Below are 18,015 nucleotides of genomic sequence, written 5' to 3' on the forward strand. Positions count from 1 at the left end.
TAAATCGTCCCCAACGCCGGCGCCCCCCGACGGGATTTCCCGCGGCGGTTCCGGTGCCGTGCACAGGGGCTGTGGGGTCAGCAGCACCGCGAGCGTGCGGGTTTTTGGCGGGGGCCGACGGGCATCGGCGTAATACGCCTCTCTCCGTCCAGGTCCCCACGGGCCGCCATCTTGCGAGTCCCTGGTGGCGGGCTCGCTTGAAAAGTGCTGCCGCCTTGTGGGCAGAGGGCGGTACTGCAGCCGCCGGTGCCGGGGCGGGAGCGCGCGGCGAGCGGCGCGCGGGGCGGTGTCTGTGAGCGCAGGGCGGGGGGCGGCGGCGGCTCGGGCGGCCCGAGCCTCAAAAACAAGCTCTGGTCAGGAAACAAGCTTGGTGCTTTGCGCGCAGAAGAGGAATTTCCAGTGCGCATGCGCCTAGCGGCCATGACACTGTACGGAAAATGGAACTCTGCTGTAGGAAGGCGGCCATTATGCTGTACGGAAATTCCAGTGCGCATGCGCAGGGCGGCCATGACACTGTACGGAAAATGGAACTCTGCTGTAGGAAGGCGGCCATTATGCTGTACGGAAATTCCAGTGCGCATGCGCAAAGCGGGCGTCCTGCAAAGGGAACCGCGCATGCGCACTGCGTGGGGGGGGGAGAACCTTGCCATCTGTTTTTTGGGGGTTTGGGATTTTTGGAAATTTGGTGTTTTGGGAGTTTGGGGGGTTTTGGGGATTTGGGAATTTGGGGTTTGGGATTTTGGGGATTTGGGGATTTGGGGTTCGGGTTCCCGGGATCCCGGCCCTGCTCAGCCTCTCCCGGATCCGCAGCAGCTCCGGAACCGCCTCGAAACGGAGCCGGGACCCGCCCGGGTGAGCCTGAAACCCCAAATCCCCCAAAAATCCCCCTAAACCTCAAACATCCCCCAAAAATCCCCTAAATTTCAAATTCCCAAACCCTCCCCCCCAAACCCCCCCAAAAAACACTAGACCTCAAAAAAACCCAAAACCCCAAAATCCTCCAAAAATCCCCAAAATCCCAAACCCCCAAATCCCCTACATCCCCAAAAACCCCAAATATTCCCCAAAAATCCCCTCAATTCCAAAATCCCAAACCCCAAAAATCCCCCAGATCCCAAACCCCCAAAATCCCCTAAAAATCCCCCCTGAAGTCCCCCAAATCCCCAAAACCCCCCAAATATCCCCCCCAAAAATCCCCCAAACCCCAAAATCCTCCAAAAATCCCCAAATCCCAAACCCCAAAATCCCCTAAATCCCCCCAAACCCCAAAATGCTCCAAAAATCCCCCAAAAATCCCCTAAATCCAAAATCCCAAACCCCAAAAATCCCCTAAATCCCAAAATCCTCCAAAAATCCCCCAAAAATCCCCAAAATCCCAAATATCCCCCAAATCCCCTACATCCCCAAAAACCCCAAATATTCCCCAAAAATCCCCTCAATTCCAAAATCCCAAACCCCAAAAATCCCCCAGATCCCAAACCCCCAAAATCCCCTAAAAATCCCCCCTGAAGTCCCCCAAATCCCCAAAACCCCCCAAATATCCCCCCCAAAAATCCCCCAAACCCCAAAATCCTCCAAAAATCCCCAAATCCCAAACCCCAAAATCCCCTAAATCCCCCCAAACCCCAAAATGCTCCAAAAATCCCCCAAAAATCCCCTAAATCCAAAATCCCAAACCCCAAAAATCCCCTAAATCCCAAAATCCTCCAAAAATCCCCCAAAAATCCCCAAAATCCCAAACCCCCAAATCCCCTACATCCCCAAAAACCCCAAATATTCCCCAAAAATCCCCTCAATTCCAAAATCCCAAACCCCAAAAATCCCCCAGATCCCAAACCCCCAAAATCCCCTAAAAATCCCCCCTGAAGTCCCCCAAATCCCCAAAACCCCCCAAATATCCCCCCCAAAAATCCCCCAAACCCCAAAATCCTCCAAAAATCCCCAAATCCCAAACCCCAAAATCCCCTAAATCCCCCCAAACCCCAAAATGCTCCAAAAATCCCCCAAAAATCCCCTAAATCCAAAATCCCAAACCCCAAAAATCCCCTAAATCCAAAAATCCCCCAAAAATCCCCAAAATCCCAAACACCCAAATCCCCTAAATCCCAAAAAAACCCAAATATTCCCCAAAAATCCCCTAAATTGGGGATTTGGGAATTTTGGGATTTGGGAATTCCCGCCCCTCCCCCCTCCCTCATTCCCGTTTTTTTTTTTTCAGCTCCCGCTGGGAATTCCGGACCCCCCCGCCCAAACGGCTCCGAGCAGCTCCAGAAAATACCCAAAAAAATTCCCAAAATTCCCAGGAAATCGTGGAGAAAGCGGCGCCGGCCCGGAGGCTGCAGATCCCCGCCGGAAATCCGGGAATTCCGACAGGAAATTCAGGAATTCTGGCGGAAAATTCAGGAATTCCAGAAAGAAATTCGGGAATTCCAGTTGGAAATTCAGGAATTCCAACGGGAAATTCGGGACTCCTGGCTGGAAATGCAGGAATGGCATCAGGAAATCCGGGAATTCTGTCAGGAAATCCGGGAATTCCGGGAATCCCGGTGCGTTCCCAACTTTCCGTGGCTCAGTTTTACGGGAGCCGGAATTACCGGGACCCCCCGGAGTGGAAACGGCTCCGGGAGCTGCTGGGGCACGGAGAGATCCCGGAAAAAACCCGGAATTCCGACAGGAAATTCCGGAATCCCGGCGGGAAATCCGGGGATTCCGCCAGGAAATCCGGGAATTCCGCCAGGAAATCTGGGAATTCTGCCAGGAAGGGCAGCTCCAAAGGCAAAGGGAGCAGCGGGAATTCCCGGAATTCCAGGCTGGGGAATTCCAGGATTGAGAATTCCCAGATTTCCAATGTTGAGAACTCCCGGAATTCCAGGATGGGGAATTCCCGGATTTCCGGGATTGGGAATTCCTGCAGAATTCCAGGATGAAGAATTCCCTTATTTGCTTTGATAGACTTTCCTGCCCCTGGCACAGAGGGAGGGGCTATAAACCAAATTGTCATTACAAATCTGTCTGAAAAGGACCTAAAATTAGATGCCATGAAAATGGCTCTGGGAATCCCCAAAGTCCCAGCTACGGTAAGAATCAGACTTTGTGCCTCTGTCCTGGAAGAGCACAGCACTGCAATGCATCCTAACACATTTTGCAACCTTCTAACAGATATATTTCATCTCATGCAAGAAGACAGATGAGTAATTCCCAGGAGCTTCATGCAAAATTGGCCCTAAAGCAGATCCCAGTAGGCATCAAGGTAAGCAAAGAAATGTAGCCCTTTCCATTTTAGCCAGCTGCAGTTGACAACAGATTTCAAATTTAGACTTCAAACATTCTCATGAAGAAATTAACCCTTAGGTTGTTGTGGCTTTACTGTGATCCATGTAAAATAGCACCTTTTCCTTGTGCATTTTTTTTAACACAACACTTTTTTTTTTTATTTTTTCCTTGCTAGGCTGGATTCTGTATGCTGCAAGGCTGTCATAGCAGGATATGCTGCAAAAGAGTTTGTTGCATCTTCTTCCTGAAAAGTTGGTGGAGTTTCTCTCTATGCAGAGGGTACAACATTTATGGTCAGGACACGGTTTTCTTGCTTTGTGGTTTTCTTGCTGCTGCTGCTGCTTTTAAAGGGGTCAACACTCTTAGCTCCAGGAAACTGAAACTAAATGTGAGCAGGGACTGGAGGAAGGAAGCAGGGAGGATCCACTACAAGATTCCAAAAACTAAATAAAGCAGGATTCAACTGCCAGTGGCTGAATAGCAGCAATTTATGAGCTGTTCCTCAAAAGCCCCAGACAAGCACCAAGTCCTGTGGGAAGCTGGAGATTGACAGAAGACACCTCCAGAAGAGTCTGCTGTTGAAATTTCCTTTAAGCCTTTTTTTTTTTTTTTTTTTTTTTTTTTTCAAGTGGATCATCCAGACCTGGCAAATGCATAAGGTCAGCCCTTGGAAGAGCAAAAAGCTCTCGCCAAGAAAACCAAACGAGTGGCTGAAATCTGTCCATTTGTCTGCCTGTCTTTTTGGCCTTGGATTACTGTGCTTTTCAAAGCTATTCTTTCATAACTTGGATAAAAAGGTAAATGTTTCATATAGCCCCGCAAGTAGTAATCATCCTGTCCATGCAAAAAAACCTGCTGCCTGAGGGATGGGCCCCAAACCAGAGGTGTTTCTCATTTACCTACAAAGCGTCTGGCTTTAGCATGTGTAGTCAGTTTTTGTGAACATGTGAGTCCATTGCCTGCTCTAACAGAGTTAGTGACTCACTTTCAGTGGTTGTAGAGAGTTTCACTGAAACAGCACTGTTTGTAGTCCACTGTGTGACTTAGGAGACACAATAGCCAGACAATTCTGCAAGTGTAATATAACTGTATGTGGCGTTCCCAGAAAATGCTCTGAAGTCTTCTCTCCGTTGCACCATGGTGATAAAAACCACTGCTGCTTTTCAAGCTCCACGAGGCCATGCTGTGCTGTGCTGAAAGGGATAGAAAAGCCAATTAGCTCTGAAAAGTGAAGGGCAGGCAGAGAGGGGTGCTCTGGCCTGGAATTCCCTCCCTTTGGCAGCAGCAAAGGTCAGCTGTGCAGCCAAATTTCAGTGACCACATGTGGATCCAGCTTGTGCGTGTTGCCAGCTATCTGCACAGGGAGTGGGAGAGGGTGGGGAGGAAGAATTGATTCTGGAAGGGGAAAGCCTGAGTTAAAGGGAAAAGTGGAGTGAAATGTGACAGCTGGGATTCCCAGAAGATAGTTTGATGGATGCTGGCCATCCAGCTTCCCTAGAACTCTTTATCAGTAACACCCTCTATATTTCCCTGAGTGACTTTTAGCCTGTCTGGCAGTTTTCAGCACCAGTGTGTGAGCGAAAAGAGGTGGAAGGCAGTTCTCTCTGATTTGGCAGCTCTGGGACTTTGTGCTGCTGGCTGAGGGTCTGGATTCCTCAGGAACTTCCTGGCTACCTGTGGCTCCCACAGGCTTGTAGGACTGGGCTTAGAGAAACCCTGAGCTGCCCGATGTCTGCTCTTGCTGCAGCTCTTCTGAATAGTCCTGGGTGTGGATGTGAGCCTGCAGTCCTTGGGAGGCAGAATTCACTCCACAATCCCAAGGGACTTGCTCTATCTGTCAGTGCAGGCCAGCTGTGGGAATCCTCCAAGTCCCTTTATCCTGTTCTGTGTGTCAAGGCCCTGTGGCTGACCACGAGTGCCCCGAGCTGCCATGGACCCTTCTTGCAAGGGCAATTGTTTTCAGAGTCAGCGTAGGTGCTGGCTACCTTTGGAAAAGTGTGAATACCCCGGGGAAATCCATGGGGCAGACACCTTGGGCCATACTGTGTGCTGGCACCATCAGCAGGCATGATACAGACAGAGGTGCTTTGCTTTTGGTGTGAAACTTTGGTAATGGTGAGACTTCTTGGTTAGGTCAGAAGGTTTTAGAGGGAAATGTCCACTCACGTGATCAAAAGAGAAGATTCCTGGCATGGTTAAAAATGGGAAACAGTGAGCTTGTAGGTTTAGGTGATCTGCTTGTGGTCATTCTTCAGACTTTTAATATTCATGCAGAAGTTTGGCAGAAACAGGAAACTTATGTGTAGACCAAAATCAGTTCAGCTTCTACAGTAAATGGTATTAACTGGTGTTATGTAGCTTTGACCCTTTGGAGAGATCTAAATCTGGCCTTTCCCAAGTTCTGATGGAGTAAAATAACTGCTTCCCAGTCTTTTATTTGCAGATGCTCTAAATATTGTTGCTGGGGATCTATATAAAAAATTCAAAGGTAAGTAAAAATAAGTATTAGCAGTATGTGTGAAATATAATATAAATAATAATTTGTCTATCTTGCTACCTTAATATATATATATATATATATATGATATATATATATATGATATATATTTCTAAATACGTCACTATAAAGTAGAAATGCAAATGTGACTATAATGATGAAAACAATATATAAATATTCAAGTATCGTTTAAAGAAGGGGCTTTTTTTTTGCTTTTTATTTGGTTAGAGGCAGGGTTTTAATGGAAGAAAAATGAATATACCTTTTATTTTGATATCATTCTAAATATAGAAATATATATTCAATGTATGCAGAGATTTTTCTATTCTATCTCTTCTGAATATTTATTTTCATTTCTATTTTATACTTTCATATAACACCATACATCAATCTACATTTTAAACGTAAATTTGAATATAAATGCGAAATATAGAGATAAATTTAAACGCAGTTTAAAAGAAAAGGGGTTTTTAAAAGATTTTTACTTGGATAGAGGCAGGGGTTTATTTTAAGCAATAGAAACCTTTTAGAAATAGAAATCTATCTATAGAAATATGTAAGCAATGTATTAAGCAATGCATAAAAATATAAATTGTAATAAAGGAATAAATGTGAGAAATTATAAAAATACAATTACACATCAATATACGTTATAAATCCGAATGTGAATATAAATATGAAAAATATAAAAATAAAAGAGCTTGAAATGCAGTTTAAAAGAGAAGGTTTTTGCTTTTGGTTCCTGTTGGGTTAGAGGCAGGGGTTTTTTGCTGGCGTTCTTTTCCGCGCGGGATGTTTTGGGGCATTTGCTGCAGGGCAGGTTCCGGAGGGCATCGCGCCCGTTCTTTTCTGCCGCCGGCCCCGCCCGCGGCCCCGAGGCGAGCGGCGGCCCCCGGCGGTGGCGGGCGGCAGTGCTGCCGCCCTGTGGGCAGAGGGCGGTACTGCAGCCCGCCGCCCGCGGCCGCCATCTTGGGAGTGGCTTGTCGCGGACTCGCTTGACCTTCTCGAGATGGCGCGAAAAAGAGGACGTCGGCATTCGAGGACCCGTGTCTGTTTTTTCTACACTGCCTGAATTGTCCCCAACGCCGGCGCCCCCCGACGGGATTTTCCGCGGCGGTTCCGGTGCCGTGCACAGGGGCTGTGGGGTCAGCAGCACCGCGAGCTTGCGGGTTTTTGGCGGGGGCCGACGGGCATCGGCGTAATACGCCTCTCTCCGTCCAGGTCCCCACGGGCCGCCATCTTGCGAGTCCCTGGTGGCGGGCTCGCTTGAAAAGTGCTGCCCCCGTTGTGGGCAGAGGGCGGTACTGCAGCCGCCGGGGCGGGAGCGCGCGGCGAGCGGCGCGCGGGGCGGTGTCTGTGAGCGCAGGGCGGGGGGCGGCGGCGGCTCGGGCGGCCCGAGCCTCAAAAACAAGCTCTGGTCAGGAAACAAGCTTGGTGCTTTGCGCGCAGAAGAGGAATTTCCAGTGCGCATGCGCCTAGCGGCCATGACACGGTACGGAAAATGGAACTGTGCTGTAGGAAGGCGGCCATGATGCTGTACGGAAATTCCAGTGCGCATGCGCTTAGCGGCCATGACACCGCGCGGGAAAATAAAACTACGCATGCGCAAGGCGGCCATGACAGTGTACGGAAAATGGAACTCTGCTGTACGGAGGCGGCCATGATGCTGTACGGAAAACCCAGTGCGCATGCGCCTAGCGGCCATGACACCGCAACGGAAACTGGTACTGCGCATGCGCAAGGCGGCCATGACACTGTACGGAAAATGGAACTCTGCTGTAGGAAGGCGGCCATTATGCTGTACGGAAATTCCAGTGCGCATGCGCAGGGCGGCCATGACACTGTACGGAAAATGGAACTCTGCTGTAGGAAGGCGGCCATTATGCTGTACGGAAATTCCAGTGCGCATGCGCAAAGCGGGCGTACTGCAAAGGGAACTGCGCATGCGCACTGCGGGGGGGGGAGAACCTTGCCATCTGTTTTTTGGGGGTTTGGGATTTTTGGAAATTTGGTGTTTTGGGAGTTTGGGGGGTTTTGGGGATTTGGGAATTTGGGGTTTGGGATTTTGGGGATTTGGGGATTTGGGGTTCGGGTTCCCGGGATCCCGGCCCTGCTCAGCCTCTCCCGGATCCGCAGCAGCTCCGGAACCGCCTCGAAACGGAGCCGGGACCCGCCCGGGTGAGCCTGAAACCCCAAATCCCCCAAAAATCCCCCCAAACCTCAAACATCCCCCAAAAATCCCCTAAATTTCAAATTCCCAACCCCCCCCCCCAAACCCCCCCAAAAAACACTAGACCTCAAAAAAACCCAAAACCCCAAAATCCTCCAAAAATCCCCAAATCCCAAACCCCCAAATCCCCTACATCCCCAAAACCCCCAAATATTCCCCAAAAATCCCCTCAATTCCAAAATCCCAAACCCCCAAAATCCCCTAAAAATCCCCCCTGAAGTCCCCCAAATCCCCAAAACCCCCCAAATATCCCCCCCAAAAATCCCCCAAACCCCAAAATCCTCCAAAAATCCCCAAATCCCAAACCCCAAAATCCCCTAAATCCCCCCAAACCCCAAAATGCTCCAAAAATCCCCCAAAAATCCCCTAAATCCAAAATCCCAAACCCCAAAAATCCCCTAAATCCCAAAATCCTCCAAAAATCCCCCAAAAATCCCCAAAATCCCAAACACCCAAATCCCCTACATCCCCAAAAACCCCAAATATTCCCCAAAAATCCCCTCAATTCCAAAATCCCAAACCCCAAAAATCCCCTAAAAATCCCAAACCCCAAAATCCCCAAAACCCCCCAAATATCCCCCCCAAAAATCCCCCAAACCCCAAAATCCTCCAAAAATCCCCAAATCCCAAACCCCAAAATCCCCTAAATCCCCCCAAACCCCAAAATGCTCCAAAAATCCCCCAAAAATCCCCTAAATCCAAAATCCCAAACCCCAAAAATCCCCTAAATCCCAAAATCCTCCAAAAATCCCCCAAAAATCCCCAAAATCCCAAACACCCAAATCCCCTACATCCCCAAAAACCCCAAATATTCCCCAAAAATCCCCTCAATTCCAAAATCCCAAACCCCAAAAATCCCCTAAAAATCCCCCCTGAAGTCCCCCAAATCCCCAAAACCCCCCAAATATCCCCCCCAAAAATCCCCCAAACCCCAAAATCCTCCAAAAATCCCCAAATCCCAAACCCCAAAATCCCCTAAATCCCCCCAAACCCCAAAATGCTCCAAAAATCCCCCAAAAATCCCCTAAATCCAAAATCCCAAACCCCAAAAATCCCCTAAATCCCAAAATCCTCCAAAAATCCCCCAAAAATCCCCAAAATCCCAAACACCCAAATCCCCTACATCCCCAAAAACCCCAAATATTCCCCAAAAATCCCCTCAATTCCAAAATCCCAAACCCCAAAAATCCCCTAAAAATCCCCCCTGAAGTCCCCCAAATCCCCAAAACCCCCCAAATATCCCCCCCAAAAATCCCCCAAACCCCAAAATCCTCCAAAAATCCCCAAATCCCAAACCCCAAAATCCCCTAAATCCCCCCAAACCCCAAAATGCTCCAAAAATCCCCCAAAAATCCCCTAAATCCAAAATCCCAAACCCCTAAAATCCCCTAAATCCCAAAATCCTCCAAAAATCCCCCAAAAATCCCCAAAATCCCAAACACCCAAATCCCCTACATCCCCAAAACCCCCAAATATTCCCCAAAAATCCCCTCAATTCCAAAATCCCAAACCCCCAAAATCCCCTAAAAATCCCCCCTGAAGTCCCCCAAATCCCCAAAACCCCCCAAATATCCCCCCCAAAAATCCCCCAAACCCCAAAATCCTCCAAAAATCCCCAAATCCCAAACCCCAAAATCCCCTAAATCCCCCCAAACCCCAAAATGCTCCAAAAATCCCCCAAAAATCCCCTAAATCCAAAATCCCAAACCCCAAAAATCCCCTAAATCCCAAAATCCTCCAAAAATCCCCCAAAAATCCCCAAAATCCCAAACACCCAAATCCCCTACATCCCCAAAAACCCCAAATATTCCCCAAAAATCCCCTCAATTCCAAAATCCCAAACCCCAAAAATCCCCTAAAAATCCCCCCTGAAGTCCCCCAAATCCCCAAAACCCCCCAAATATCCCCCCCAAAAATCCCCCAAACCCCAAAATCCTCCAAAAATCCCCAAATCCCAAACCCCAAAATCCCCTAAATCCCCCCAAACCCCAAAATGCTCCAAAAATCCCCCAAAAATCCCCTAAATCCAAAATCCCAAACCCCAAAAATCCCCTAAATCCCAAAATCCTCCAAAAATCCCCCAAAAATCCCCAAAATCCCAAACACCCAAATCCCCTACATCCCCAAAAACCCCAAATATTCCCCAAAAATCCCCTCAATTCCAAAATCCCAAACCCCAAAAATCCCCCAGATCCCAAACCCCCAAAATCCCCTAAAAATCCCCCCTGAAGTCCCCCAAATCCCCAAAACCCCCCAAATATCCCCCCCAAAAATCCCCCAAACCCCAAAATCCTCCAAAAATCCCCAAATCCCAAACCCCAAAATCCCCTAAATCCCCCCAAACCCCAAAATGCTCCAAAAATCCCCCAAAAATCCCCTAAATCCAAAATCCCAAACCCCAAAAATCCCCTAAATCCCAAAATCCTCCAAAAATCCCCAAAATCCCAAACACCCAAATCCCCTAAATCCCAAAAAAACCCAAATATTCCCCAAAAATCCCCTAAATTGGGGATTTGGGAATTTTGGGATTTGGGAATTCCCGCCCCTCCCCCCTCCCTCATTCCCGTTTTTTTTTTTTCAGCTCCCGCTGGGAATTCCGGACCCCCCCGCCCAAACGGCTCCGAGCAGCTCCAGAAAATACCCAAAAAAATTCCCAAAATTCCCAGGAAATCGTGGAGAAAGCGGCGCCGGCCCGGAGGCTGCAGATCCCCGCCGGAAATCCGGGAATTCCGACAGGAAATTCAGGAATTCTGGCGGAAAATTCAGGAATTCCAGAAAGAAATTCGGGAATTCCAGTTGGAAATTCAGGAATTCCAACGGGAAATTCGGGACTCCTGGCTGGAAATGCAGGAATGGCATCAGGAAATCCGGGAATTCTGTCAGGAAATCCGGGAATTCCGGGAATCCCGGTGCGTTCCCAACTTTCCGTGGCTCAGTTTTACGGGAGCCGGAATTACCGGGACCCCCTGGAGCGGAAACGGCTCCGGGAGCTGCTGGGGCACGGAGAGATCCCGGAAAAAACCCGGAATTCCGGGAATTCCGACAGGAAATTCCGGAATCCCGGCGGGAAATCCGGGGATTCCGCCAGGAAATCCGGGAATTCCGCCAGGAAATCTGGGAATTCTGCCAGGAAGGGCAGCTCCAAAGGCAAAGGGAGCAGCGGGAATTCCCGGAATTCCAGGCTGGGGAATTCCAGGATTGAGAATTCCCAGATTTCCAATGTTGAGAACTCCCGGAATTCCAGGATGGGGAATTCCCGGATTTCCGGGATTGGGAATTCCTGCAGAATTCCAGGATGAAGAATTCCCTTATTTGCTTTGATAGACTTTCCTGCCCCTGGCACAGAGGGAGGGGCTATAAACCAAATTGTCATTACAAATCTGTCTGAAAAGGACCTAAAATTAGATGCCATGAAAATGGCTCTGGGAATCCCCAAAGTCCCAGCTACGGTAAGAATCAGACTTTGTGCCTCTGTCCTGGAAGAGCACAGCACTGCAATGCATCCTAACACATTTTGCAACCTTCTAACAGATATATTTCATCTCATGCAAGAAGACAGATGAGTAATTCCCAGGAGCTTCATGCAAAATTGGCCCTAAAGCAGATCCCAGTAGGCATCAAGGTAAGCAAAGAAATGTAGCCCTTTCCATTTTAGCCAGCTGCAGTTGACAACAGATTTCAAATTTAGACTTCAAACATTCTCATGAAGAAATTAACCCTTAGGTTGTTGTGGCTTTACTGTGATCCATGTAAAATAGCACCTTTTCCTTGTGCATTTTTTTTAACACAACACTTTTTTTTTTTATTTTTTCCTTGCTAGGCTGGATTCTGTATGCTGCAAGGCTGTCATAGCAGGATATGCTGCAAAAGAGTTTGTTGCATCTTCTTCCTGAAAAGTTGGTGGAGTTTCTCTCTATGCAGAGGGTACAACATTTATGGTCAGGACACGGTTTTCTTGCTTTGTGGTTTTCTTGCTGCTGCTGCTGCTTTTAAAGGGGTCAACACTCTTAGCTCCAGGAAACTGAAACTAAATGTGAGCAGGGACTGGAGGAAGGAAGCAGGGAGGATCCACTACAAGATTCCAAAAACTAAATAAAGCAGGATTCAACTGCCAGTGGCTGAATAGCAGCAATTTATGAGCTGTTCCTCAAAAGCCCCAGACAAGCACCAAGTCCTGTGGGAAGCTGGAGATTGACAGAAGACACCTCCAGAAGAGTCTGCTGTTGAAATTTCCTTTAAGCCTTTTTTTTTTTTTTTTTTTTTTTTTTTTCAAGTGGATCATCCAGACCTGGCAAATGCATAAGGTCAGCCCTTGGAAGAGCAAAAAGCTCTCGCCAAGAAAACCAAACGAGTGGCTGAAATCTGTCCATTTGTCTGCCTGTCTTTTTGGCCTTGGATTACTGTGCTTTTCAAAGCTATTCTTTCATAACTTGGATAAAAAGGTAAATGTTTCATATAGCCCCGCAAGTAGTAATCATCCTGTCCATGCAAAAAAACCTGCTGCCTGAGGGATGGGCCCCAAACCAGAGGTGTTTCTCATTTACCTACAAAGCGTCTGGCTTTAGCATGTGTAGTCAGTTTTTGTGAACATGTGAGTCCATTGCCTGCTCTAACAGAGTTAGTGACTCACTTTCAGTGGTTGTAGAGAGTTTCACTGAAACAGCACTGTTTGTAGTCCACTGTGTGACTTAGGAGACACAATAGCCAGACAATTCTGCAAGTGTAATATAACTGTATGTGGCGTTCCCAGAAAATGCTCTGAAGTCTTCTCTCCGTTGCACCATGGTGATAAAAACCACTGCTGCTTTTCAAGCTCCACGAGGCCATGCTGTGCTGTGCTGAAAGGGATAGAAAAGCCAATTAGCTCTGAAAAGTGAAGGGCAGGCAGAGAGGGGTGCTCTGGCCTGGAATTCCCTCCCTTTGGCAGCAGCAAAGGTCAGCTGTGCAGCCAAATTTCAGTGACCACATGTGGATCCAGCTTGTGCGTGTTGCCAGCTATCTGCACAGGGAGTGGGAGAGGGTGGGGAGGAAGAATTGATTCTGGAAGGGGAAAGCCTGAGTTAAAGGGAAAAGTGGAGTGAAATGTGACAGCTGGGATTCCCAGAAGATAGTTTGATGGATGCTGGCCATCCAGCTTCCCTAGAACTCTTTATCAGTAACACCCTCTATATTTCCCTGAGTGACTTTTAGCCTGTCTGGCAGTTTTCAGCACCAGTGTGTGAGCGAAAAGAGGTGGAAGGCAGTTCTCTCTGATTTGGCAGCTCTGGGACTTTGTGCTGCTGGCTGAGGGTCTGGATTCCTCAGGAACTTCCTGGCTACCTGTGGCTCCCACAGGCTTGTAGGACTGGGCTTAGAGAAACCCTGAGCTGCCCGATGTCTGCTCTTGCTGCAGCTCTTCTGAATAGTCCTGGGTGTGGATGTGAGCCTGCAGTCCTTGGGAGGCAGAATTCACTCCACAATCCCAAGGGACTTGCTCTATCTGTCAGTGCAGGCCAGCTGTGGGAATCCTCCAAGTCCCTTTATCCTGTTCTGTGTGTCAAGGCCCTGTGGCTGACCACGAGTGCCCCGAGCTGCCATGGACCCTTCTTGCAAGGGCAATTGTTTTCAGAGTCAGCGTAGGTGCTGGCTACCTTTGGAAAAGTGTGAATACCCCGGGGAAATCCATGGGGCAGACACCTTGGGCCATACTGTGTGCTGGCACCATCAGCAGGCATGATACAGACAGAGGTGCTTTGCTTTTGGTGTGAAACTTTGGTAATGGTGAGACTTCTTGGTTAGGTCAGAAGGTTTTAGAGGGAAATGTCCACTCACGTGATCAAAAGAGAAGATTCCTGGCATGGTTAAAAATGGGAAACAGTGAGCTTGTAGGTTTAGGTGATCTGCTTGTGGTCATTCTTCAGACTTTTAATATTCATGCAGAAGTTTGGCAGAAACAGGAAACTTATGTGTAGACCAAAATCAGTTCAGCTTCTACAGTAAATGGTATTAACTGGTGTTATGTAGCTTTGACCCTTTGGAGAGATCTAAATCTGGCCTTTCCCAAGTTCTGATGGAGTAAAATAACTGCTTCCCAGTCTTTTATTTGCAGATGCTCTAAATATTGTTGCTGGGGATCTATATAAAAAATTCAAAGGTAAGTAAAAATAAGTATTAGCAGTATGTGTGAAATATAATATAAATAATAATTTGTCTATCTTGCTACCTTAATATATATATATATATATATATATGATATATATATATATGATATATATTTCTAAATACGTCACTATAAAGTAGAAATGCAAATGTGACTATAATGATGAAAACAATATATAAATATTCAAGTATCGTTTAAAGAAGGGGCTTTTTTTTTGCTTTTTATTTGGTTAGAGGCAGGGTTTTAATGGAAGAAAAATGAATATACCTTTTATTTTGATATCATTCTAAATATAGAAATATATATTCAATGTATGCAGAGATTTTTCTATTCTATCTCTTCTGAATATTTATTTTCATTTCTATTTTATACTTTCATATAACACCATACATCAATCTACATTTTAAACGTAAATTTGAATATAAATGCGAAATATAGAGATAAATTTAAACGCAGTTTAAAAGAAAAGGGGTTTTTAAAAGATTTTTACTTGGATAGAGGCAGGGGTTTATTTTAAGCAATAGAAACCTTTTAGAAATAGAAATCTATCTATAGAAATATGTAAGCAATGTATTAAGCAATGCATAAAAATATAAATTGTAATAAAGGAATAAATGTGAGAAATTATAAAAATACAATTACACATCAATATACGTTATAAATCCGAATGTGAATATAAATATGAAAAATATAAAAATAAAAGAGCTTGAAATGCAGTTTAAAAGAGAAGGTTTTTGCTTTTGGTTCCTGTTGGGTTAGAGGCAGGGGTTTTTTTGCTGGCGTTCTTTTCCGCGCGGGATGTTTTGGGGCATTTGCTGCAGGGCAGGTTCCGGAGGGCATCGCGCCCGTTCTTTTCTGCCGCCGGCCCCGCCCGCGGCCCCGAGGCGAGCGGCGGCCCCCGGCGGTGGCGGGCGGCAGTGCTGCCGCCCTGTGGGCAGAGGGCGGTACTGCAGCCCGCCGCCCGCGGCCGCCATCTTGGGAGTGGCTTGTCGCGGACTCGCTTGACCTTCTCGAGATGGCGCGAAAAAGAGGACGTCGGCATTCGAGGACCCGTGTCTGTTTTTTCTACACTGCCTGAATTGTCCCCAACGCCGGCGCCCCCCGACGGGATTTTCCGCGGCGGTTCCGGTGCCGTGCACAGGGGCTGTGGGGTCAGCAGCACCGCGAGCGGCGCGCGGGGCGGTGTCTGTGAGCGCAGGGCGGGGGCGGCGGCGGCTCGGGCGGCCCGAGCCTCAAAAACAAGCTCTGGTCAGGAAACAAGCTTGGTGCTTTGCACGCAGAAGAGGTAAGGAAGATTCCTCTCTGTTCTAAATCTAATGTACCCAAAAAAATTTGCATCAAAGTATTTTGTACTGAGGTCCTGGTGTATTTTATATATATACAAAAACACATATGAGTAGAAAATATATATATATTATGCTTATATGGTGAGTGTTCCTGAAGTGCTGTCATCCCATCTTATTTTTGTGACTTCACAAGAAGCAGTTCAAATGTATTAGAAAGCAAGTTGCAAACTCTAGTTTTAGACTGATAAAATCATCTAGGCGTGCCTATGATAAAATTCTATAGATATATGCATCTATAAAATATATAAAACTGATTTCATTTACATGAACTCCTTGTCTACACTAAGCCAGGAATTGCCAAAGGCTTGTTTTGAAGTTGAGACAGGAACAATCCATTATTACTGATTTCCAGAATGCTTCCTTATTTCAGGGGAATAAAGATCCTGTCTTTGGCAAATTCCTCAATGTAGAAGTACCTGCACTCTTATAAGCATTCCCTTTATTTCTCTTTTAATTTCAAAAAAAAAAGTTATTACATGTGAATCTGATTTATTCACATTACTTTAGTCTGGGTTTTTTGCATCTATAATTGCTCTTAAGGTTATTGCACCTTGCCAGAAAGAAACCAAAGCATAAAAAATTTCCTCTGTACTAAAATTTTCCTAATGATGATTGAAAGCATTTTCTTCATTAGAGTCTATGCCTTTTGAGATCAGTACTTAGAAAGTCAAGTTTCTGCTAAATTCTCAAAGATAGGAAATAATAGGATTAGAAATGTTTTTCTTAAGTTTTTCAAAATCCAAATTGTTTCAAAGAATTTTGCTGCACTGATCTTTGCTATTAGTTTCAGATTTTACAGAATACCATTCCTTAGATTTATTCAGCCTTCCCAAAAGTCTGTCACTGAATTGGACTGCATCAATTGGTAAGAAATAAAATCTTTTTTAAAATTCCAACTTAAGATATACTCCTTTTGTAATACATTATGTTTATGGAATGCTCTTTCAGTAAATGTGAAACAGATTTCTAATCCATTCCAAGGACTTCGAAACACTTGGCATGAATTAATACAAGAGAGTGTCTTGTTTATCAGTTGGGATTGTGTATTTTATTAAAAACAAATTATTACTTTGAGAGGATGCTTGGGTAAATGGTGAAATAATGTTCCTTGAATAGTTGAGTTTAGTACAAAAAATCAATTTCTATTTCTTTTGTTTCAATTAATAAAATAATATATAGACTACTAGTTAGAATTATTTTAAGGATATATTTAGCAATATATAAAGTAAATATCAGCTTAAACTGATATAAATAAGCATAACTATGCCTGTACTTTCAAGGGCATGGTTACAAACTGAGAAGGTAGCTCCAAAGTAGTACACCTGCAACACCCTGATCTTTACAAAGACTTTTATAAGCCTATGGAGCCTTTTTGCTTCTAAGAATAAGATTGTTTACTTTGAAGTTGATGCCTTCAGTTATGCTTCATGGCAAGTATTAATAACAGCTCATGTCCAAAATGTGTAAGCCCAGCTGCTGTTCTTTACAGTCCTAACTCAGGTATGTGTTTTAGTTGTGTGCCGTTTTGCATTTTCCTCAGTACTTTTGGTTGGTTTGACTTGTGAAACTGGAAAAGCAATTGACAATTATTTGGAGGGGGACATTCTACATTATAAATCTGATCTAGGTTCTGCTGTTCTCAGAATTCACATAATTTTTTTTAATATTTAAAATTTAAAAAACCCAAAACCTGATTTGATTATCTTCATTTTCAGTCAAAAAAGATCCAAGCCCAGCTGAAAGAGCTTCATTATGGGAAAAAGGATTTGATTTTTAAGGTAAGTTTTATTTCACTATAGTTAGCTAAAGTATATTAGCATTTATACAGCATCGTAGCGAAGTAGGAATATGGTAGCTGCCTTTATTATTGCAGTTCTCAGGAAGAAGTTTGTTCTGAAAAGAACTCAAAACATCAAGACAGACTTAATACCATAATGGATTTTCAGAAATAGAATATATTTTTGTGCTTGCAAAAAGCAAAATTCTAGGTTACTGCTGATGAATAAAACCTGTTGCCCTATTCCATACCTTCTGTAACGTCATCTTTTTAACTGAATGATATCATATTTTACAGCTGCTTCTTGTTTTTCCTTTAATTAGCACTCCTCCATGGCAAAGTCAACTATTGTTAACATTTAAAGTAAATCTCTGTGTTCATGATAAGCTTGAGCAATGTAGTGTTCCTTAGGTCTTAAGACTTAAGAAAAAAGAAACATCTGCTGCTAAAACAATCCAAATCAATAGTCTGCACTAGGTAGCACATTTTAAAAAATAATAAAAATTTTTACAATAAAGGAGGTCAGGACAAAACATAAAGACATTGCTGAAGGGTGTCTAGTCCTTGTTAACACAGGGAGAAGCTAATCCCTGTTAAAAGGAAGAGGAGAGAGATGTGGGTCATCTGACTGATGACTGTTAGTGGAGTAGTCCCTTTATATATTCCCAGCACAAAGGATGGACATGAAGTAGTCATCTTCCAAGTTACTAGACCTAGAATTACTTACAAGTCATTCATGTCACTATGAGTTCC

General features: G+C 45.4%; 2 protein-coding genes across 10 annotated transcripts in view; both read left to right on the top strand.

Annotated features, from left to right (window-relative positions):
* The window catches only part of LRP6 (LDL receptor related protein 6), a 244,183-nt gene that overhangs the window by 212,628 nt on the left and 13,540 nt on the right, over positions 1–18,015 (top strand). For all 9 annotated transcript variants that reach the window (XR_012053784.1, XR_012053786.1, XR_012053785.1 and 6 more), the window contains 2 exons: positions 16,270–16,350; positions 17,201–17,263. The gene's annotated coding sequence lies outside the window, so the exon portion shown is untranslated. The remainder of the gene's footprint in view (positions 1–16,269; positions 16,351–17,200; positions 17,264–18,015) is intronic.
* On the top strand, positions 476–6,481 carry LOC140682268 (uncharacterized). The gene is made up of 3 exons (XM_072923942.1): positions 476–852; positions 2,219–3,250; positions 3,449–6,481. The coding sequence occupies exons 1-2, from the start codon at positions 493–495 to the stop codon at positions 2,828–2,830; spliced, it is 972 nt and encodes a 323-aa protein (XP_072780043.1). The 5' UTR covers positions 476–492; the 3' UTR covers positions 2,831–3,250; positions 3,449–6,481.

Source organism: Taeniopygia guttata, chromosome 1A (assembly GCF_048771995.1).
Source record: "Taeniopygia guttata chromosome 1A, bTaeGut7.mat, whole genome shotgun sequence".
Taxonomy (NCBI): Eukaryota; Metazoa; Chordata; class Aves; order Passeriformes; family Estrildidae; genus Taeniopygia; species Taeniopygia guttata.

Excerpts from the sequence above, each read along its gene's own strand:
- LOC140682268 (XM_072923942.1), top strand. The coding sequence starts at position 493 with ATGCGCAGGGCGGCCATGACACTGTACGGAAAATGGAACTCTGCTGTA. Across the intron at positions 853-2,218 it reads CGGAGCCGGGACCCGCCCGG|CTCCCGCTGGGAATTCCGGA; the intron begins GTGAGCCTGAAA and ends TTTTTTTTTCAG.